The sequence below is a fragment of the Tamandua tetradactyla genome, chromosome 14 (genome assembly GCF_023851605.1).
Source record: "Tamandua tetradactyla isolate mTamTet1 chromosome 14, mTamTet1.pri, whole genome shotgun sequence".
Classification (NCBI taxonomy): domain Eukaryota; kingdom Metazoa; phylum Chordata; class Mammalia; order Pilosa; family Myrmecophagidae; genus Tamandua; species Tamandua tetradactyla.
In genome coordinates, this window is record NC_135340.1 from 88,939,644 (window position 1) to 88,961,509 (window position 21,866).

At 49.2% G+C, this 21,866-nt stretch overlaps 1 protein-coding gene and 1 long non-coding RNA gene across 7 annotated transcripts in view; both read left to right on the forward strand.

The window, feature by feature from the left end:
- Positions 1-529: 529 nt before the first annotated feature.
- Positions 530-5,582, forward strand: LOC143656356 (uncharacterized). Its single transcript, XR_013162469.1, has 3 exons — positions 530-1,865; positions 1,974-2,129; positions 2,928-5,582. It is a non-coding gene; the product is annotated as an uncharacterized LOC143656356 (long non-coding RNA).
- A 1,980-nt stretch (positions 5,583-7,562) lies between these two features.
- PPP1R13B (protein phosphatase 1 regulatory subunit 13B) overlaps positions 7,563-21,866 on the forward strand; it is a 139,745-nt gene continuing 125,441 nt past the window's right edge. Inside the window, exon 1 of one of the 6 annotated variants that reach the window (XM_077128407.1) lies at positions 7,563-7,644. Coding sequence is in view for 2 of the 6 variants with exons in the window: in XM_077128404.1 (XP_076984519.1) it covers positions 15,828-15,920 (93 nt within the window). In the remaining 4 variants the exon portion in view is untranslated. Of the gene's footprint in view, positions 7,645-7,847; positions 7,868-13,442; positions 13,511-14,280; positions 15,921-16,272; positions 20,189-21,866 lie in introns of those variants that run through there. The other 5 variants (XM_077128409.1, XM_077128410.1, XM_077128406.1 and 2 more) reach the window with 5 other exon arrangements.

Genomic DNA, 21,866 nt, shown 5'->3' on the forward strand with positions numbered 1-21,866 from the left:
TCTGTGAGGGAAACCTGCAAGGAGCTTAGCCTGGGCAGACGGCTGCTGAGTAAAGCACAGGCCTGATGTCTAGCAGAAGGCTAGCCTGTGAGACCAAGTGGAGGTTTCCACAAAGCTCTGAAACAAGAGAATAATTCCAAGGGAGCAGGTGGAGTGGGTCAAGGCTGGCTTCAAGGAGAAGGGAACCCCTAAGCCGGGCCTCGAAGGCCGAGCAGGATTTTAACCAGAAAAGATGGGAGCAAGGGCATCCCGGGGCAGGGGGCAGCAAGGGTGCAGCAGGGGACAGGAAAGAGCTGGCAAAGGTGTGGCAAGCACCCCTGGCGGTGGGTGGGGGGTCGGTTGGAGGTGGAGGGGGCCAGCGCGGAAGGGTCCCGAGCCAAAGGCTGAGGTACTTGGATGTCTTTTCCTGCTCTCAGTAGCCAGGAGCCCCAGGAGGCAGGGCCACAGGCCGAACCCAGGGAAGCTTCTCGCAGGACGGCTCTGGAACCCCTGGGCCGCCCATCGTGCCTGTGGCCCTCGCGGTGTCCCTGGGGCAGGGGGCTCCACATTTGCCTCGCCCCCAGGCCCAATCCCCAGTCCTCCTTGCAGGCCCGGCGGTGTGTCCCTGGGGCAGCTCGCTGTCCCCGCCCTGTGTGGGATCCCTGCTATTTGCCCTGTGGGCCCACCGCCGCCCTTGGTGGCCCTTCTAGCTTCAAGGCAGTGGAGACACTCCCTTGAGCTATCTGGGAGCGCGCCGCCCCCAAACTGCTTCCTCCCAGGTGGGTATTATCCTGCCGAAGATCCGGAAGGCTCCAGGAAAGAGGAGCCAGGTCTGGGCAAAGGCCCAAAAACTGGCCGCGCCCTGAGGCTCCCAAGGAGACAAGCAGACCGGGGTGGGTGCTTTCCGCCTCGGCCTCTGAGCTGGGCAGCGCCCCCCAATCCGGCTCCTAAGCCTTCAGCAGTATTGGGCTGGGGAATGGCTGCATGTGGCCTCAGGCAAAGTGTTCAGTCTCTCTGGCTCCTCATTCGTTCATTCACTTATTCATTCTAAATTCAGTAAATATCCGCTGAGCGCCTCTTCTGTGCCAAGCCCGGTGCCAGGTGCCAGGGGTAGGAGGTCCCTCCCAGGGGCGAGGGCCCTACATTACACAGGTGTGTAAAAGGCCCTTGGGGGACAGTTCCAGCAGTGACAGACTGAAGGGTGGGCCAGAGGAGGGAGGGGCCAGTGACACGCAGAGAAGTGGTGTTTGAGTAGAGATGTGACATTTGGCTTCGCGGGGGCAGGGGGTGTGTGGTCGGAGCCGAAGGGTCTGGCTTCAGGTTCAAGGCTCTGCAGTCCCCATCTGGAAACCCTTTAAGAATTGTGTCTGTGAATTTGTGTCCTGGAAGTGCGGCCTGATAGGATAAAGGACCCTAGGCCCCCTGGGCTACCAGGCTGGCTGGCACCGGAGGCCCTGACAATGCACACTGCTTCCAGCATGAGGGGCGGCCGTGGGCCCAGGGAGGGTCAGGAAGAGGCACCTGTGTCCAGTCACCCTGTGGTGGGAAGAGGGGCAGTTGTTCCCACTGCAGCCTGGCGCACCCCTGACAGGTGAGGATTTGGCAGGAGTGAGCTGGGGCCACCCCTGATGGAGGCACTGAGTGCTTCCCACCGTGTGTGTGTGTGTGTGTGTGTGTGTGTGTGTGTGTGGGCGCGCGCGCAATCTCTTGGAGTTCGCCTTCTGCTGTGGGTTGGGGTGCTGGGTCTGTGGGTGGGGGAGATTGGCTTCCCTGGCCCCAGCAGGAGGCGAGCTGTCAGCTGGTGGGTTCGTGGAATGGGGCGCTGGCACTTGCTCCTGACAAGTCTCACAGCACCTGAGGGTGAGTGGCAGATGAAAAAAACCATGGTGAGTAGAAAGAGATGGGAAGAAATTAAAGCATTTATTTTTTAGTATACGTGATAGCACTTCCTCCCCTGCTCTTCAAATAAGGAGTTGCGCATTTTCATTTTGCAGCCAGCCCTGGTTGTCTGGACTCTAAGGGAAAGACTTCCCAGGAGAGGGACCAGCACGTGCCAAGGCCCTGAGGCAGGAGTGTGGTCGGCATAATGGAGCAAGGCAGCTGGTGTGGCTGGAGTGGGGCAAGCAAGGGGGCGCATGGCCCGGAGTGAGGTGAGAAAGGGAAGGGGGAAAGGTGCCCTTTCTGGAGCCTGTAGGCAGTGGAGGGACTTTGGCTTTTACTGAGTGAGATGGTGAGTTTTGAGAGAATAGGGGACTGATCTTATTTATGTTTGAAAGGCTCATGCTAGGCGCTGGGGTGAGGATGGAGTGACCGGTGGGGGTGGGTGGTGAACGGCAGCAAAGGCAGAGGCGGAGCCGCCAGTGTGGAGGCCTTGTAGTGTTCCGGGTGGACATGGGGACCCCGATGGTGGCAGAGGAGGAGGTGGGAACAGGTAGGATTTCTGGAGATGCTTTGAGGGTTTGCTCACAGGGTGGGGGGTGAGGTTGAGAGACAGAGGTGAGTCCAGGATTTTTTTTGTTTTGTTTTGTTTTATTATACAATTATTATTATTTTTATTAATTAAAGAAAAAAAAGAAATTAACACAACATTTAGAAATCATTCCATTCTACATATGTAATCAGCAGTTCTTAACATCATTACATAGATGTATGATCATCATTTCTTAGTACATTTGCATCGATTTAGGAAAAGGAGTCCAGGATTTTGGCCCGTGCTGGCAGGATGGGCATGTCCTCTGCCGACAGAGGGAGGGCCATGGGCTGTGAGGGGGGAGGCGCGGCAGGAGCCAGGCGGATGGGGTCCCTGTAACAAAACAACCCACATTTATTCTCTTACATTTCTGGAGGCCATAGCCCAAATTCTGTTTCCCTAAGCTAAAGTGGAGGCATCAGCAGGGCCGGTCTCTTCTCTGGTTCCTGGGGACAGTCTGTTTCCTTGGCTTTTCCAGCTTCTGGGGACCTCTGCAGCCCTCGGCTCGTGGCCTGTCCATTGCATGTGTGTTCACATCGCCTCCTTCTCCTCTGGCCTTCGTGCTGCCTCTCATGAGGACCCCATGATTACACTTAGGGCCCACCCAGATAATTGAGAACAACATCCACGTCTCCAGGACCTAAATCACCACCGTGGCACCTCCTTTTTTTTATCATTTAAGGTAAACATGCACAAGTTCTGAGGAGTAGAATGAAGTCTCCCTTGGAGAAGAGGCCCCGGGCCCATAGATCAGGAGTTCCGTTTCGGGGATGGTAAGCCAAGATGCCTATTAGGGATCTTAGAGGAGATGCTCAGAGAGGCGGTTCAAGAGAAGAGCCTGGAGTTCTGGGGCAAGTTCCAGGCTGGAGATGCAAATTTGGGCGTCATGGGTGTATGAGCAGCACCTAAAGCCACGAGCCTCGGTTGGGTCATCTTGGTATCATTGTTTCATTAAATTGAAGAAAACTCCTAGAAAGTAGAACTGAAAGGCAAAGAGCTAGAAACCAGGCAAGAAAAGATGAGAACATTAAAGGACTAGATATCGGAATATAATGAATTCCACAAACAAAAATAAAAGAGAATACAGAATACATGAAATTAGCAAGGCAAAATTTAAGAAAAACTCCTAAACTGAAGGAGATAGTTATTCTGAGTGAAGAATATCACCGAGTCACCTACACAATTAGTGAATATACCGGCATACGTTATCTTGAAATTTCCAACCAATTTGAGTCTGAGAATAAAGATCAGACTCAAAAACTTCCAAAATGGGGGAAGAAAAAAGGTCACTTTCAAAAGATGAGGATGCAGAATGGCTTTATTAGCAACCCCAGAAGCAAAATAAAAAAGGAGACAGTGTCTTTCTTCCAAATTCTGATGGATGGTGCCTTCCAATGTGGAAGGCTAACCCCCATTATTTCAGTTTGCTGAAGCTGCTGGAATGCAATATACCAGAAATGGATTGGCTTTTTTTTAACTTAAAGAAAAATTGTATAATATAACATATATATACAAAACAAAGAAAGAAAAAAGCAATAATTTTCAAAGCATGTTTCAACAAGTAGTTATATAACAGGCCCCAGAGTTTGTCATGGCCTACCGTTCCACCATCTTTGATTTTTCCTTCTAGCTGCTCCAAAACACTGGAGGCTACAAGGAATATTATACAGTGATTCAGCAGCCAGACTCATTTGTCAAATCCCATTTACTTGTTATACCTCCTCCTTCTCCTTTAATCCTTCTCCCATTCTATAAGGATCTTTGGGGAATGCCTGTTCTGGCTTTTTCATGTTGAGAAGGGGTGTCCACACTACAGGATGGGGGATGTAATTAACTGATAATCTTGGAGAGGCTGGTCCCTCTGAGCTTCAGGATTTAGATGACCTAGGAACCCTAAAGGAATTATATGTTCCAGGAAGACAAACCTAGTGCATGAAACCTTTATAGAGTCTCAGTTCAAGCCCAGGGTGTTCTTAAGCGTCAACAGGAGTGATGTTGGTTGGAGTTTAGCAAACCATGGCAATTAGCACTATGTAACTGAAACGTGCATAAGAGCAACCTCCAGAACAGCCTTTTGACTCCATTAGAGATCTCTTGGCCACCGAGGCCTGATTTTATTACACTTCTTTTCCCCCTTTTGGCCTAGAAAGTGTTGCTGATCCCATGATGCCAGGGCCAGGCACATCCCCAGGAGTCATGCCGCACATTGTCAGGGAGACTTTCACCCCCACACGTCATGCCCCATGTAGCGGGGAGGGTAATGATTTCCCTTGCAGAGTTGGGCTTAGAGAGAGAGAGGCCACATCTGCGCAACAAAAGGGCTTCCTTAGGCCTTATCATGGGTAGTCTTAGCTTCTCCCCTACAGAAATAAGTTTCATAAGAGCAAGTCTCAAAATAGAAATGGATTGGTTTTTACAAAGGGGATTTATTAAATTGCAAGTTTACAGTTCTAAGGCCAAAAAGATGTCCAAACTAAGGCATCCAGAGGAAGATACCTCGCCTCTGAAGAAAGGCCACAGGCCCTTTGGATACCTCTGTCAGCTGGGAAGGTACATGGCCGGTGTCTGCTGGTCCTCCCTCCCGCTTCCGTTGCCTTCAGCCTCTGATTCCAGTGGCTTTCTCTCTAAGTGTGTGGAGATTTAAAGATTTGAAAATGAAAACTAAAAAGAATCTGAAGAGGAAACGGCAGCAGCGTTTATAAGGTTAAGCGAATGTATGGTGAAGCAGACGTGAATAGGTTCCCTGACTTCAAATTGGAAGATCCCACATTTGAAACTGTTGAAAAACCCCAGTCCTGAAGAAATAACATAAAAGCAGTGTGCTGATCTGTCATGGATTAGTTGTACAACTCACCAGTAGTATCAAAATAAACTTCTTATTTCACAGTTGTCAGAAAAAGAAAAAAGAAGCTGGAAGGAAAGGCAGACGCTGCCCCTGGGGTGTGGGAGTTGGGGGTGGGGCTGGCCCGCTGTATTTCAATGGAAAACTTTGCACACTGTTCGTCTGGTGGAAGCTCATATACACGGATTATTTTGATACAAATAAGGATAATTTCAAACAAAGCTGGATGTTTTGTGCAAACCCAGCTATTTTGTGCATTTGAGTTTTTTAACTGGAACTGGGGTTCAGGTCCTTCTGTCTCCAGGCGCTGGGCTGAGGTGACCAGCAGGGGATGGTGGAAGTCAATCTGGGAGGGGACGAGGTGTGAGTAATGCGCTGGAATCTACTCCAGTGTATTTGCGATGCCTGTACACAGGCGTGTATGCGCATGTGTAAATTCCCTTTGTGGCCCAGACAGACCCATCTCTCCAGCATTCCCCAGCCAGACTCTACCTGGCCAGCCCAGCTGAGGAGCCAAGGGACCTGCGGCTTCCCTCCATTATCTTTCCACATCCTCCTCACTCGCTTCAGAGGAGTTTCCTGAAAGTTTTCACGGTCATCTCAGGTGTCCCAGAACAGATGACAGTGCTTAGTAAATGCTGGAACTCAGTGGCTGGTGGTCTGGCTCTGCATGCCAAGATCTCAGGTATGGTAACAGCTAATCACATCCCGCCCCTGATTCGTGCCCACCCAGAACCTGTGACTGTGACTTTATTTGGAAAATAGGGTCTTTGCAGATGGAATCAAATTAAGCCAAGGTCATCCTGGATTAGGGTGGGTCCTAAATCCAGTGGCCCGTGCCTTTATAAAGAGAGGGAGCATGAGAGGCAGAGGGGAAAGCCATGTGGCAACGGAGGCAGAGGTTGGAGTGACAGGTCACAGACCGCCAAGCGGGGTCATCACCCCTGGAAGCCAGCCGGGAGGCTGGAACAGCTCCTCCCCTAGCACTTCAGAGGAAACGTGCCCGCCTACATCTTCATCTCAGACCTCTGGCCTCCATAACTGTGAGACAATGCATTTCTGTCTTTTTAAGCCACCCAGTTTCTGAGGCTTTGCTATGGCAACCCCAGGAGATTCAGACAGGTACTATGGGAAAGCAAACTTTGCTCACCTCTTGCCCCGAACTATCCAATTGATCCTTGCCAGATGGATCCTGAGCTCACAAAGCAACCCAGGCGAGCACAGGTGGAACGTGCGGGATTGAGCTTCAGGAGAGCTGGGATCCCAGCCTAGCTCTCCCACTGCCCGGTTGCAGGATGCCTCCGCCCCGCAGAGCCTCGGATTCCCCCTGCAGTGTAGGGGCTACAGTTGCCTTGACGAATGAGATAAAGTCAGTCCAAACACCAGGGAGCTGCACAATGTCAATTTTAAAAATCAGAGTTAAATTTCAACATTAAAAAAAAAAAAAGTAGGAGCCACTTGATTCAGTCCTCGGGAAAACTCATCTGGTGGAAAGTCCCTGGCCTGAAAACACAGGCAGTTCAGAGAACTGGGAAAGGGTTTTTGTACTGGGACGGCTGAGAGTCCACACTTGGGCTTGGGGCTGTGAGGGGCTGTTGGCCTCTGGGAGAGGAACAAGGTCCGTGTGAGAGCCTGCTGAGATGTTCAGGAACTGGAGTTGATGGAGCAGGGCTGGCTGAGTCCCTTCTCCCCAGGCTCTGTGGGGAGGCTGTGGGGGCATCAGTGAACGCCTGTGACAGGGGGCCCAGCGGCCCAAGGGAGGGTCCCAGGTGGGCCAGAAGAGCGGGGAGCCAGGAGAGAGTGTTGGACAGGGACAGGGCCTTGGGTGTCCACTTAGGGGTCCCAGGGTGGTGGGTGCCAGGGTGAGGACAGAGCCTGGAAACTGGCCAGGGAATTAGAAGGGGTGGCTTGGGGACCGGAAACACTTCACCAGCCGTCTAGACACTGGAGCCAGAATCTCTCTGCTCCTTAGTCACAGGGGAAGGAGCCAAGACAAGGTGCCAAGGGGTATTCCCCTGAGGAGGTGGTCATTGATGTCAGACTTCCATCCTGCATCCCACCCCCTACTTTTTCCACTCCATTTTTTTTCTTTCAGCCCATACAGTCTCCCCTCCCACTTCCCCTGAGTCCTGGGGGAGGTATGACGCTTCCCCTATGCTGCTCAAAGTATCAGGCACTCCCCCAATCCCCAACCCCCTCTTCCGTGAGCAGTCCCCCTTTGTAAATAACCCTCCTGGACTTCCCCTGACTGGCGGAAGCCATCTGTTTCCCCATGGGATCCCAGCTGAGGTGACACATCCTCAGTAATGATGGAAGCTGGAAGCACCTGAACCCACGGTGGGCAGAGGACCAGGTAGGGGGGCCTGCGCAGCAGAGGCCAGGTGGCCAGGGGAGGGGAGGGAGGGCCCGTTGGGAGCTAGACAGGCAGGAGTGGGGATGGGTGCTTGGCCAAGAACAAAACACTTGGAAGCTCCAAGAGAGTAAGCCAGGGCCCGCAGGCCTCAGGCTCCCTGTGGTGGACCCCGCCCTTCCTTTCAGGCCCGGCTGGGGGCACAGTCAAGTTCGGGAATGAATGGGTGAGCCTCTCGCCTAGCACTGGCCTCTGCTGCCCACAGGGCCCCCAGGCAGATCCCCGGGGGAGGGGAGGAAGCGCCTTGGACCCCCGACGAGGAACAGGACCGTGTGTGTGCACGCAGCCTGCACCCGGTTTAAACCTGGACGTGGTGAGGAGTGTGTGTGTTCGGATGTGCATGCACCTAGCCTGGACGGGGTGTGAGCACGTGTGCACCCGGCTGGGTCCTGCCGGTGTGTGTGTGTGTGTGTGTGTGTAGGCGCGTGCACCCGGCGTGGCCGTGGACTGTGAGTAGCGTGTGAGCGCGCGTGCACACCGCTGGGCCAGGCGCCGGGCCAGCCCCGCGCAGGGGAGCGGCCCTGGTCGTGGCCCCGCCCCTTTCTGTGACCCCGCCCACCCGGTGCCGAGGCCGGGGAAGCGCGTCACTAGCCCGAAGGCCTCGGGTTCGAACCCCCGCCCCGGCGGGCCCTCGCTCTGCGTCCCCGCCCCGCCCGCCGCGGCGCTTCTTCCGGCCTCGGAGAACATTTGCCCTGCGGGGTCGTCGCGTGGGTGCGCTGCAGCCGCGTCTGGCCCTGTGGCGGCGGGTGGCAGTCTTTCCCGGTGTTGGCTGCGCCGGCGTTGGGGGTGGGGGGTCGCAAAGCGTGTGTCGCCAGCGCCTTCCGTTCTTTCGTTGGCGACAAAAAGGAGCGTCTGTGTGCCCTGGAGAAGCGAACGGAGCCACGCCTGGTCGTCGGGTGCGACAACGGGTTTCCCCGGAGCTGGGGGCGGCAGCCCCGCATTGTCCCGCCCTACCCATTCGGGGTTTAGGGGCGCCTGCCAGAGCGCAGGGGGAGGGGAAGGAGACGGCCTGGGGCGGGGCGAGCGTGGGGACCGCGTCCACAGAGCAGGAGGCCGAGCCCCCAGGGCTGAACCCCACGCCTTGCCCCCCAGGTTGTGGGGAGCCACTGACGGGTCCCAGAGGGGCAGTGGTGGGTCGGATTTCTCCTTTAGAGACATCCTTCTGGCCTTGGGAAGACTGGACTGGAGTGAGAAGTGACAGGTGAGGGGTCTCAGGTTAGGGTGCAGCAGGAGGAGGAGAGAGGGGTGCGGTGGGAGGCAGTGGGGTGGGGGTCGGGGGCAAAGAGGAGGAGAGGCTCCATATCTGGCCGGAGTGCGGGGTGGGCAGCAGGGCTGGATGGAGGAGGGGGAGTCCTGAAATGTGGCCCTTCCCAGGGATAGCAGGGCAAAGCAAGATGTCAATGCCAGCCTGCCCCACCCCCACCCCCACCCCCACTCCCACCCCCAACAGCACCTGCTCTGCTGAGCTTGGAGCTGGGCACCACAGCCCTCAGGTAGCACTGGGTGGAAGGAGGCCCTGGGCCATCTCCTGTGGCCCCTTTCCCTCCCCCCAACCCAGCCAAGAAAGCACACCCCAGATGAGACCCCTTCCCCACAATTGCCACCTCCTGGCCCTCCTGACCCGTCTCGCTTGTCCACTCGGGCTGCCAGCCCGCCAGCCTCCCCGTAGTGGCTTTGAAAAACAAAAATCACATCTCGTCCCTTGCTAACTCACGAGAATAAAATCCAGACTCATCATGGCACACACCCAAATCTGACCTCACCTTCCTCCATTCCTAGGGCGCCCTCCACTGACCCCCACGGCCTCCTGAGTCCTAGTTGCCTCACCTGCTTTTCCTCCTTGGCAGCTCCTTCCCTGGTGCCCTCTAAGGCTGCTCCTCAGTGTTCAGGCCCCAACTCAAATGTCACCTCCTCCTAGCACAAGCAGCCATTTCTGTCGCATTAGCTGGCTTTTTTTTTTTCAATGCAGTAATCAGCATTATTTGTTTGTGTTCCTGTTTATCATCTTCTCCCTTGACCAGGATGTAAGCTCCCGGAGGACAGGGCCTTGTCTGTCTTGTTTGGGCACCTGCTGCCCGTGCTTGTCCCACAGGAGAGACCTGGGACATGGCCCCTGGGGAGCAGGTTAGCTGACAGCTCTCAGGTGGCAGGTGGCCATGGGTCATCCCGGGACTCTCTGGAGAAGGCGATGGAGGGTGTCTGCCCTGGTGAACCTGGGCAAACCTGAAGAAGAGGATCTGAATTGTGACAGGTGGCACTTCTTGGGGGACACAGCAGAAGGGCTTTCCCAGGCAGAGGGAAGGGCCAGTGGCTGAGATCTAAGCTGTAGGGTGCAGGTTGCTTGGGAGACGAACTTGAAGAGATATGATTATGGCTTTTATGAAGGGTCTTAAGTTTTTAAAATTCGTAAATTCTAGAGGGGTAGTAGATTCTCCTGTTTCAAAAAATCAAACATAGAGAAAAACAAACAAAAAAGAGAAAAAAATAAATTTAAAAAAAGAAAAAAAAATTAAGCATAGAAGAATGGCCAGGTGATGGAGGTCACAATTCCCCCATGATGAGTCATGTATACAGCAGGTGCCCTTGGTTGGATGTGAGGGGAAGGGGTCTTTGCTTCTGGGTTTTCTCTCCCAAAAGCCATAACTCTAGTCTAATCAGGAGAAACAAATCAAATTCCACTTAAGGGATGGTCTTCAGACCAGCCCTCCTCAAAACTGTCAGCATCATAAAAATAAGGGAAGTCTGAGAAAGTGTCTCAGCCCAGAGGAACCTAAAGAGATGTGACAACTAAAGGTCGTGTGGGGTCCCGGTTGGGATCTGGGGACAGAAAGAGACACTGGGTCAAAATCTAGGAACTCCAAATAAAGTGTGGACTCTTGTTAATAACAGTGTACCCATACGGGTTCATTAACTGTGATAAATAAAATATACCAATGTCAGCTGTGAATAAAAGGGGAAACTGGGTGGGGTAAATGGGAGCTCTCTGTAGTACCATCACAATGTTACCATAAGTCTAAAACTGACCTGAAAAATCAGACTTATTAAGCAAAAGTAATAGTGAAATGTCTCTCTCCCATCTCTGCCCCCTCACACCCAGTTCCCTTCCCACTGTTGTCATTGCTTTACTAGTGATTTTGTGGTCCTGCAAGACTTTCTTTATACAAATATGAGTGTATCCAGACATAGTGGTGACAGTCACACATCATTGGGAATGTGCTTAAAGTTATTGAATTGTACACCTAAAAATCATCACAATGGCCAAATTTATGTATACTCTAATAAAAAAGAAAAAGTATATGAATATATACTGATTTCTTTCCAAGGGGCCTTTTTGTTTTAAAGAGCATTTCATATTTTTTAATGTAAAATATTTCAAACTTACAAAGAAGAGAGAAAAGTACAATGAACCCATACATCATACGGATTCAACAATTACCAAGATAATTTCCAGGCCTGCTTCAGCTATGCCTCCCTACTTTACTTTCCATCCTTTTGGCTGAATTATTTCCAAGCAAATTCCAGACACCTTACAAATGCCGTTATTATCTCTGCAAAATATGGATACCTTCCCACTGGACCATCATGTCGCTCTCCCAACCAGCAAGATCCAGTGATTCCGGAAGCAGTTCTGGTGCACTTTAGCCTGGTGTTGGGGAGACGCAGAAGGGCTTTATGAGGCAGAGGTTGACCTAATTCTGTCTGGGCTCCAGGAAGGTTTGGGGGTGGAGATTAGGGCAGGGAGGCCAATTAGGAATGGCCTGTGTCGAGGGATGTTGTGATGCCTGGCTGTGGCAGACAGGAGGGAGAGGAGGAGGACTGGTTGGAGAGAAAGAGACCCTGTGTGGCGGGCCGCTGAAGGGCCTGGCCTGGGATGGGTGCCTGCCTGGAGGATGCAGGGAGCCTGGGTCTGGGGGTGGGGGATGCAGGGTGGCTCAGGCAGCACCACCCTGCAAGGCCCTGGCAAGGTCTGTCCTTTCCCTGGCTTACTGGGCCAGCCCCCACCCCTTCAAGACTTATGGAAATGAGCATGTCAGATCGGGAAACCAAGGCCTACACAGAGTCAGAAGGAGAGGTGGAATAAGAACCCAGGTATCTGACTTCCAGCCTAGGATCTCCGATTACCTAGAGCTTCCTCTTTCCAAACCCTGCTCTCAGAAGGAATGTGTGATTAGTCACTGACACCCCAGTGTGAATGAGTTTAAAATCCTTGGGTGTTCCCTATCCCAGGGTCAGGGCACGCTAAGCTTGATTGCTAATGAGAGCATAACTAGGAGACAACTACTATTTAGGAAGCAGCTACCATGTACCACAAATTGTACTAGAGCTTTTCCTACATCATATCGGAACCTCCCCAAACCCTGTGAGGCTGGCACTATTATTTCCATATGTGTAGAGATATGACTAGTGTAGCATCCCAAGACGAGGGTGGCGAAGACCAGGTCTCTCTATCTGGAAAGTCCCCCTGGCAGCCACTAACCCTGCGGCCTCTGAAGGTCGGCATGGCTCCGCGGGGAAGCGCCTGCTGACCTTCCCAGGCTGCTGGTAACTCCTGACCGCCTCACCGTCTCCCGCTGCCCCACGAGGCAGCGGCCCTAACCTCTCAGAGGTCCGGACAGGCTGCAGAGGGACCCTGATTACCACCTGCTGCCGCCTCCAAGGAGCTGGGTACTTCCAAAGGTGGGCACCCTCCGGGCTGGGGCTGGATGCTTGGGGGTGGGGGTGGGGCAGAGATTCAAGCGCTGTTTGGGCTTTAAAGCGAATGGCACAGAGTAGGGGGCATGGGAAGGACTCCTGCCCGGTCGGCAGCCTTTCCCGGGGTCTGCCCTGTGGGATCCGGCCCTGGTCTCTCAGGCTGGGGGGTGGGGTGCTGTCTCGAGAGGTGGGCAGTAGGGAGAGATCTGGCACCCCGGAGATGAGGAATGAGCCCTGCCCCTAGACCTCTGAAGGGTCTTAAGGACGCTGGCTGCCGGGCAGGTAGGCACCCTTCCCAGATGGGGAGGGCGGTGGTCGCTTGCGTGAAGAGTCAAGGCGTAAGAGAGTATCTGTGCCCAGAAATGCCGGTGCAGCCCAAGAGGGCAGGACACAGAGGCTCAGGTCCCAGGTGGACCCCGCCCACGAGGAGGCGGGTCACGTGGATTGTGCGGGTTGCGCACCCCGCGCCCGCCGCCCACCGGGATCCCGAAATCCGGAGTCAGGCCCGGCCCAGGACGCAGGGGAGCGCGCAGCCTCAGCCGCTGGGACGTGCCCACCCCGCTCCGCCGGCCCCCGGAGCCTTGGGTTCGAGTTCCCGGCCTGCGCGTTCCCGCCTAGGGAATGCACAGCTGGTTCCAGGTTTCCCAGAGCGGATGGTCTGGGCTCGCCCGCGCCACCCTACCCCGCCGAGAGCGCGGACGCGCACGGGCGCGCTCGCACCTGGCCCGAGCAGAGAGCGAGGTTGGACGGGCGGGGCCCTGAAGCCCCGCCCAGATCCCGCCCCCTCCTCTGCCGGGCCAATCAGGGCGGCGGGCTGGCCGCGTGTGGCGGCGGCGCGCTGGGGGCGGGGCCTGCGGGCGACCGCAGACTGAGGTTGGCCGCGGGCGGGTGGCGGTCGGATCTCGGCTGAGGCGGCGGTGGCGACTCGGGAGAGCGACGCAGGATACCGGCGGTCGCGACAGGGCCGGCCCGGGCTCCGCTGCCCCCCGCAGCCGCCACCTAGCCGCGGCCGGGCCAGAGAGCGCGGCGGTGGGCGCGCGGCCTGTGAGAGCGGGGGCGCGACGCGGCGCGGCGCCGAGCGTCCTGTCAGGCGGCAGCGGGCGCCGCGATGATGCCGGTGGGTGCGAGCGGCCGGGGGCGGGGGCGGGGGCGGGGGCACCTGCACCGTTGCACCGGGGGCCCCTGGGGGCCCGAGGAACAGCGGGGCCTGGCCAGCGGCTCTCGGCGGCAGGTGGCGACGGCGCTCGGGCTGTCAACGCGGGGACCCCCGGCCGCGCTCGGCCTCCCTGCCGCCCCCGCCCGCCAGCCCGCGCCAGGGAGGCTGCCCGGGGGAGAGCGGGAGGTGGAAGGCGGGCCCCCTTTTTCGCCCGCCGGGGGCGTCCGGCCTTGGGGTCGGAGGTGTCGCTGGCGCCCGGCCCGCTTGGGTTCTCGCGGCGGTCTGGTGGGCCGGGGTCGCGGTCAGAGCGGGCCGGGGCCAACCCCGGTGTGGCTTTCCCACGCTCTCCAGCCCACGTCGCACCCGATCCTCGGCGGATCCGGAGATTCTTTTGTCTTGAGGAATGTACCCGGCGCCGAGGTTCAGGAAACCTGCTCGGGGTCCCCTCTCGGCGTCGCGCGTCGGCGGGCGAGTCGTACCTGTGCCGGCGGTCGGGGGGCTCGCGTGCCGGGCCCCGCCTTTGTCCTGCCCTCCAGCTTCTTTCTCCCGGCTCGGCGGGCCTCGGGCCCGACCTGGCCCGCTCGGGATTATCAAAACAGCAACGGATGCTAAGTTGTAATTTTTTTATTTGCTTTTTGCGAGGTAGATTGCATCATCTATGAAAAAATGTGGGGCTGCTTCTACCCAGTTATCTGTGTGGTTTATTGGGCACCTCTGTAGTAAGTAAAATTCTCAGACAGATTTATAATAAAGTAGCAACAAAATAATTTCTTTAGCCTGCAGTTAACTGCCTGGAAAGGTGCCGGTGCTCTGCATTTTCTACTCTGATACGTTATTCTACTGTGCTACACGCAAGGACATTTAGAGTAGATATCCCCCTCTCCCTCCCCCGATCTTTCAAGTCATTTCCTTCTCGCTTTTTTGATCTGATTCCAATACATCGTGCTGGCAGAGTCTTAGGGTTTGACCCAGGTGATCCTTAGATCTGTCTTTGGCGTTGGGATTTTAAACATTTGATTTTAAATGAAATGATTGTTCTGTAATGAAAAGAGATTTGGATGAGGGTCAAAAGACCTACGGGTCGAGTATTGGTTCTGCTACTTTTTAGCTGTGTGACCTTGAACAAGTCCAGATGTCTGAGTCTGGAATTACCTCAGAAGTAGGGATCAAAGCATGTCCATATCAGAGGCTGTCCCCGGCATCAAATAGGAAGGTGTATCAGAAAGCGTTTGCCAAACAGAATGCTGTGCCAATATTTATTATTGTATATGGCTTTGACTCTTCAACTTCTAATTTTAACCCCTGCAGGATAAGGCATTCCAAAACTGTTCCTTCCTTAATTCTCACCTGTTAGAGTTTTGGAATTTTGACAGCAGTTTTAGGTAAATCCTATAATAGCTGATCAGTGCATTATATTATGGTAATGTTGAAGGATGTTCATAAAATTTGGCTAGTTTTGTCATTGTATAATGTTTAATTGTAAATATGCTGTCTTAGATTTTTCGTGTGCCATACATTCAGGCCTTTTACCTCTATTTCACATGATTGGAGTTTTTAGTTTCTATCTTAACAGGTTTTCCTTTTTAAGAAGTTTGTCTAGGGCCACGGTGGCTCAGCAGGTAAGAGTGCTTGCCTGCCATGCCCAAGGACCTGGGTTTGATTCCTGGTGCCTGCCCATGTAAAAAAAAAAAAAAAAGAAGAAGTTTGTCTAGCTGACTAGTGGGAAATTTCTTCATGGTACTCCAAATAATCAAATTTTTCAAAAAGATAAGTCTATTACTGTTTAAAATGGCTGCTTTTGTTTTCAAAAGCCTTCTGGAAATGTATAGTATGTCTCTTACTTCCTCTGTTTTTGGACCCCTAAAAATATTGCTTGTGGGGTTGAGTCCTTCTTTTATTAACATGGTTGGAATTGTCAGTTTAATAGATTTTTAAGAACGTGCCAGTCTTACTTGATAATGTTTTATTTATCAAAATATAAGGATTTTTCTCACTTTGTTATATATTTGGTGCTTATTGTGATGAATCATCAAAGGTAGATTGGATCATATTTTGCATAGTTTGAATAGAGCAGTACTATTCAATACAAATATATGAGCCTCACTTAAAATTAAGAATTTTTTAGTAAACATGTTTTAAAAAGTAAGAAAAAAGTATTAGTTTTAATATCTTTTATTTAGATCAGTATATCCCAAATATTATAATTTCATCTTGTAATCACTGAAAAAAGTACTGAGATATTTTAAAATTCTTTTTTGTATTGTTTTTGAAATTCAGTATGAATTTACACTTACAGCACACGTCAGTTCAGACAAGTACATTTCAAGTACTCAATAGCCTCATGTGGTTATTGGCTGCCATATTGGAAAAGGTAGGTTTAGAGTATCTTTTATTCTATTTGTTGGAAACTTGGTAATTGGTGTGTAGTGTATGTGCTTGTTTTTGAAATTATAAATAACGAACAAACATACATTCTTTTTTTTTTTTTTTTTTTTTTAAAGAGAGAGGGAGGAAAGGAAGGAAAGACAGAGAAGGAAGGAAGAAAGGGAAACATTTTTAAACATTTTCTTGTTTTATTATATTTTGTTTGTTTGTTTGTTTTTTACATGGGCTGGGGCCGGGAATCGAACCGGGGTCCTCCGGCACGGCAGGCAAGCACTCTTGCCCGCTGAGCCACCGCGGCCCCAAACATACATTCTTGACATTCTTGATAGTTATAATCAGTGGCTCACAATATCATCACATAGTTGTATATTCATCACTATGATCATTTTTTTTGAACATTTACATCTTTCCAGCAAAAGAAAGAAAAAAGAAAAAACTCATATATGCCATACTCCTTACCACTCCCTTTCATTGACCACTGGTATTTCAATCTACTCAATTTATTTTAATCTTTGTTCTCCCTATTATTTGTTTATTTCTTATTCATGTTTTTTACTCATCTCTCCATACCGTAGATAAATGAAGCATCAGACACAAGGTTTTATGGGCTAGCTTTTAATTGATCAGACGATATAGTGGAGCACTCACGTCAACCTTTGGGAATAAATGGGAGTATCTGACACAATAAGGTCATTGTAGAATGTCTTCTGTTTGCCTGTTATATAAAGTTCCATGACTTTCTACTTCCAAACAAAATTAAATTTCAGAATTTTCCCTTATTAAAATAGTATTATATTCTGATACCTGTAGTCACTCTTCTTTTTATCAATGGATGGTATCTATAAAATATTTTCCCAAGGGAAAAAGGTGTCATGCTTTAAAGATTGACTTTGGCTAGTCATTCACATTTATCCCAAGGTCTGGGCATGAAAACTTTTTGGCCACACCTAAACAACTTTAATACAAATAAGAATTTTAATAAAAATGGAAAGCCTTATTCAGAGCATGGAAAGGATGAAAACTGTCTAGATAATCAGTCAGCATCATTCTTTTGGAAAGAGAGTGAACTTTTTGTGCAGAGGTAAAAATGTATCTGAGGAATTGGGTTATCAACACTTTTTTCTCTTCTAAAAGAATGCTGGCTTGGTCAGGGAAGGTAGTGTAACTGATGTGTGTTTTTTTCTTAAGGAAGGCACCCTGGTGGTATTGTTTTGCATTGTTAGCAGTGGAGCACCTCACTGCCACTAGAAACCATGCAGCCCCACAGGCTGGTGCCATTTGTTTCTGTCCTAGGGGCCCTTTCAGCACAGTGGACATGGCTTACATTAATTCATGCCTAATATTTAGCTCTTGAAAAAACAAACATTCACTGATTTCAGTTAATCACTTTCTTCTCAAGTATGTAGAGAACGTTTTGTGGTAGGGAATAAGTGTTTCTCTCCTCTCTCTCTTTTAAACAGTCAGTGGTCATGTGGTTGACAAAACATGGAGCTGGAAATAGGGAGGCTTGGTTTCTAGCCCGCATTTGTAACTGTGTGACCTTTGGACTTAACTTCTTTGGGCCTAGTTTCTCATCTGTAAAGTGAGCGGGACTTGGTGAGTTCCAGGTGTTTATGATTGGTGCAGTAATTGACTTCCAGCATTGACTTTCATGAAGATGGCTGGCATTCATATTGATTACATCGAAGGTTGAGGCACTGAAGCTTCTTGCTTTGGCAGCCCTTTAATAAACTATTTCATTGCCAAGTATCTTTATATTGGTTATGGCAGATAGTAAGAGCTGAATAAATGTTCACTGTTATTGTTAATTAGTAAAGTCACTCGATAAAGTTGAATTTACAGCCACATTCAGTAAATACAACACAAAAGACTGAATGACGTTTTTCTTTTTTTAAAATTCTCGTTTCTTTAAAACAAAAATTACAAACAATCTTACCATTTAAAGTAATAAGGCTATTTCCGGCCTTTTAATTGCCAAAAAATTAGTAAAAGGAAAAGCAAAGCCTCAGTGATACTAAGATATGTATTTGAAAGCTTTTATTATAGTTTTTTGAACTAAAAAATAGCCTCTAGGAATAACTTTTCTGAAGACTACAGTAATAAGTATAGTCATAAAGTTCTGCAGCTAATTAACTTCCTACAATTCAATTTAGTAAGAGTGAGCATGGTGTTTGTCATTATATGCTAAGGCACAGTGTCATAGGCTTTGTAGTACTGTCTCCGTTTTAGGGAGAATTGAGACTCAGGAGGTAAAGGAACTTGGCGAGGGTTACAGAGCTAGTAAGTGGTGAAACAAGTTTGGAAAATAAAGTATCTGACTGAAAAGCCTTTGCTCCTGGCCTCCATACCAGTCACTTGTGTTTACTGTGTTCAGGCATTTTGGGAGAGTTGTTAGTAAATTGAGTTTGGCTAAGTTTTTCCCCCTTAGGTTCAATGCTCATCTCAAGTGGAGCTTAATATTTAAAAGAATCCCAAGGTGGATGTTCTTGAAGATGATTGTATAATGATATAGCCTTTGCAGAGTGACTGTGTGATTGTGAAAACCTTGTGTCTAATATTCCTTTTATCTACAGTATGGGCAGTTGAGTAAAAAATATGGATAAGAAATAAATAATAGGGGGAACAAAGGTTAAAATAAATTGAGTAGATTGAACTTCTAGTGTTAAATGAAAGGGAGGGGTAAGAGGTAGGCATGTATGAGTTTTTCTTTTTTCTTTCTTTTGCTAGAGAGATGCAAATGTTCAAAAGAATGATAGCATGATAGGAACTTAAAATATCACTGGATTATTGTGTTGAAATTATATAACTGGTTGTCAGCTTGCAGTTTTGTGAGCATTTGCACAGATGGGGAGTAGTTTCTTAGCAAAGGTATGGTGGAATTTTTGTGCCTTGAAATGATGTTGCCATAGTTATTTCACAAGCTGTGGATCTAGGGCTGGATGTAGGAATGGTGGTAATCAAGTTCTGTTGTGACATGTTCTTTGGCTTGATTGCTTTATTTCATAGCAAATATAGCAGCATGACTGTTGTTCACACTAATTGGTAAGCAAAAGTTGCTTTTAGTAGATTTTGTTAAATAAAAATCATTGTACGGTGACGTGAAAAATTAAAGACCGGAAAAATGAGGTAGTTAATGAAAATTAATAAATGGCTTTGAAATATTAGTGTACAGATCAATATGGAACTTGTAAGTGGCAATGTTGTTGTGTGTTGGGAAAATGTTAGCTAAAGTTTTGGCAGAATCATGATTTATACAGTATGTTTTGAATATAATCATCATAGCTCAAGCAAATGCAAAGGCCTCCCTAGTAACAGAGGCAGACCCTACATGCTGGACAAAGGCGGAGGCTCATGTGGCTGGAGTAGAGTGAGTGAGGGGGAGAGTAGAGTAGATGAAGTCAGAAAGGTGGGGGTGGGAGGATGGGTAGGGTGGTGAAGGGTCTTCAGGGTTTTACAGGCCATTGTGAAGACAGCCTATTACTCTGATTGAGATGAAGAAGAAGGAGGTAGAGGGAGATTTTGGTTAGAGAAAATAAAACACAGTGGTCTATTTATTGAATTGTAATTAGTTCTCAGTAGTAGGCATTGCCCAGGTAATGCCACTGAAGCTGGCAAGAGTGTGGGCTCTGGCCTCAGTCTGCTTACCTGGAGATAATAGTGCCACTATCTGTTGGCTCTCTGGCCTTAGGCAGAGCCACTTAAGCCTTGTTTCTAAAATGAGGACAGTAAAAGTAGCCTGTCTTATAGGGTTGTTAGGAGGATTGGACAGACTATGACAGGTATAGGGTTTAGGAAGGTGCCTCGTGTATAGTAAGTGCTCAGTAAAAGTTATTTTTATCTAAAAGTTATTTTCAAATAAGTATCATTTCCTTTGGAAAGTTTTCACCATCTCTGCCTTGACTAAATCCACCATTAGAGGCATTCTGTTGCATCTGTTTTTTTTTTTAAGATACAATTCACATTCCATAAAAGTCACCTTTTAAAGTGTAAATTCACTGTTTTTTTAGTATATTCACAAGGTTGTGTGGCCAGCAACGCTATCTGATTTCAGAACATTTTGCCAGGAATGTCTTTGCAGTACTTGTTGCAGTTGTAGTTTTACATTTGTTTGCATCAGTGTTTGATTAGTATCTGTTTGTCTGTTTCTTTTCCTAGACTGTAAGTTACATGAGGGCAGGAACTCCAAGCACTCAAAACCTTAATAACCAGTGCAGTCTTCCATTGACTATCAAGGAAGAAAAAGGAATATGAAGAGTAAATATGGAATTAATTGACTTACCCAATCATCTCTATGCAGAATTTTAAAAAATCTGTAGTTTAGGATTTCCTTTCTTTGTAGGAACTCTCTCTTTTTATTCACTGTGGTTACTTGAGTGAGCGCCTTACACAATGACTGGCACCCAGTTGATTCTCAGTAAATATTTGTTGAATGACAGAAGAAATAACATGGAAAGTACCGTTGGACCACATTGTGGAGAATGGGTGTGCTGTGGCAGGTTTCTGTAGGTGATGGGAACCATCAAATGTTTTTAAAAACTGGAGTGATACAATGAGATTTGTATAAGAAGTAATTCTGGAGCCAATGAAGAATAGACTGAGGAGTCAGGGAGATTAGAAAGACAGTTAGTTAGGAGGCCAGTTGCTACAGACCTGACTTGAGGACCTAAAGGGTATGAAGGAGTAAGATCCAGTTGATAGGAGAGAAATTGACCTGAAGAGTGAATGTGTGTGCGTGCGCATGTGTATGTGAGAGAAAACGAGAGTGGGGGCAGGGACAGAGGAAGTACAGTGGCTGGAGTTGAAGATAACAGGTTTACTGCTTCAGCAGCTGGGTTTGTCCTTCCTTTAAGATGGAGGATACTTTAGAAGGAATACTTTCAAAGGGGTGTGAGGATTTTATTTTGACTCTGTTGAGCTTGAGATGTCTGCTGTATCCAGAAAGATACAACTTATAAATCTATCAAATAAAAAAAAATCCTTTGCCCTGTGTTATATGGCCTATAATGCTGTGTTTTGTCATTCTGGATTGTTGCTAGGGGCAGCACCACACGCACCATCCCTTGTCCCTGCCAGTTTGCCTGAGTAACCTTGCCTTGAGCCCCCCACGAAGCTGAGCAGCCACTGGACTGCAGCCCCTTCATCTTTGTGCTGTTAGCACCAGGTTGTAAGGGGCTCAGCTTTGGTCATCAGGTTATACATACACTTTTTAGCGGAATGCAGTCTGTGTCTGCGTTGGTACTCTGTGCTCCACATTTTACTCTGTTACACATTTACAGTTCTGTCTGATGACATCCTTGAAAATAAAAACATCAGTAAATAATCACATCACAAATGACCAGTATGTAGACAGAAATTTTAGTAGAACTAGAAATGAGAAATGAGGTTTGGTCAAAATGTGGACAAAGATGAAGTAAAATTTGAAAATTTCGGTATTGACAGGGAAAAAACAAACCAATGGGAGCAAAGATTATTTTGTGACTGGAAATACATACGTGAAGCAGTGTAGCAGAGTGGGTATCAGCACAGGCTCTGGAGCCAGGACTGTCTGATGTCAGAGTCTAGCTTTGCCACTTAACTAGCTGTGTGACCTTAGACAAATTATTTAACCTCTTTGTGTCTTATTTTTCTCTTGTTTAAAAGGAATTTAGTAACAGTTGTGAGGATGGTCATGTGCTTAGAACATTGTTGTTAATACACATGATAAGCACCCAAATTTAAGCTCTCCTTAAATTTCCTCCAGAAAGCATAAGGCTTTGTGGTATCAGCAAGAAAAGGATCATGGGTGCACTTTATTGCATTGGGGTAGAATGCTTATGTTCTTCCTAGAGAGAAAACTGAATACTAATTGGAAAATCTATCAAGTTGATAGGAGAGAGAGGGAATGATTTTGTTTTAGTTAGAAATTAAAGTTTACCTTCTCTGTCCAGTAACT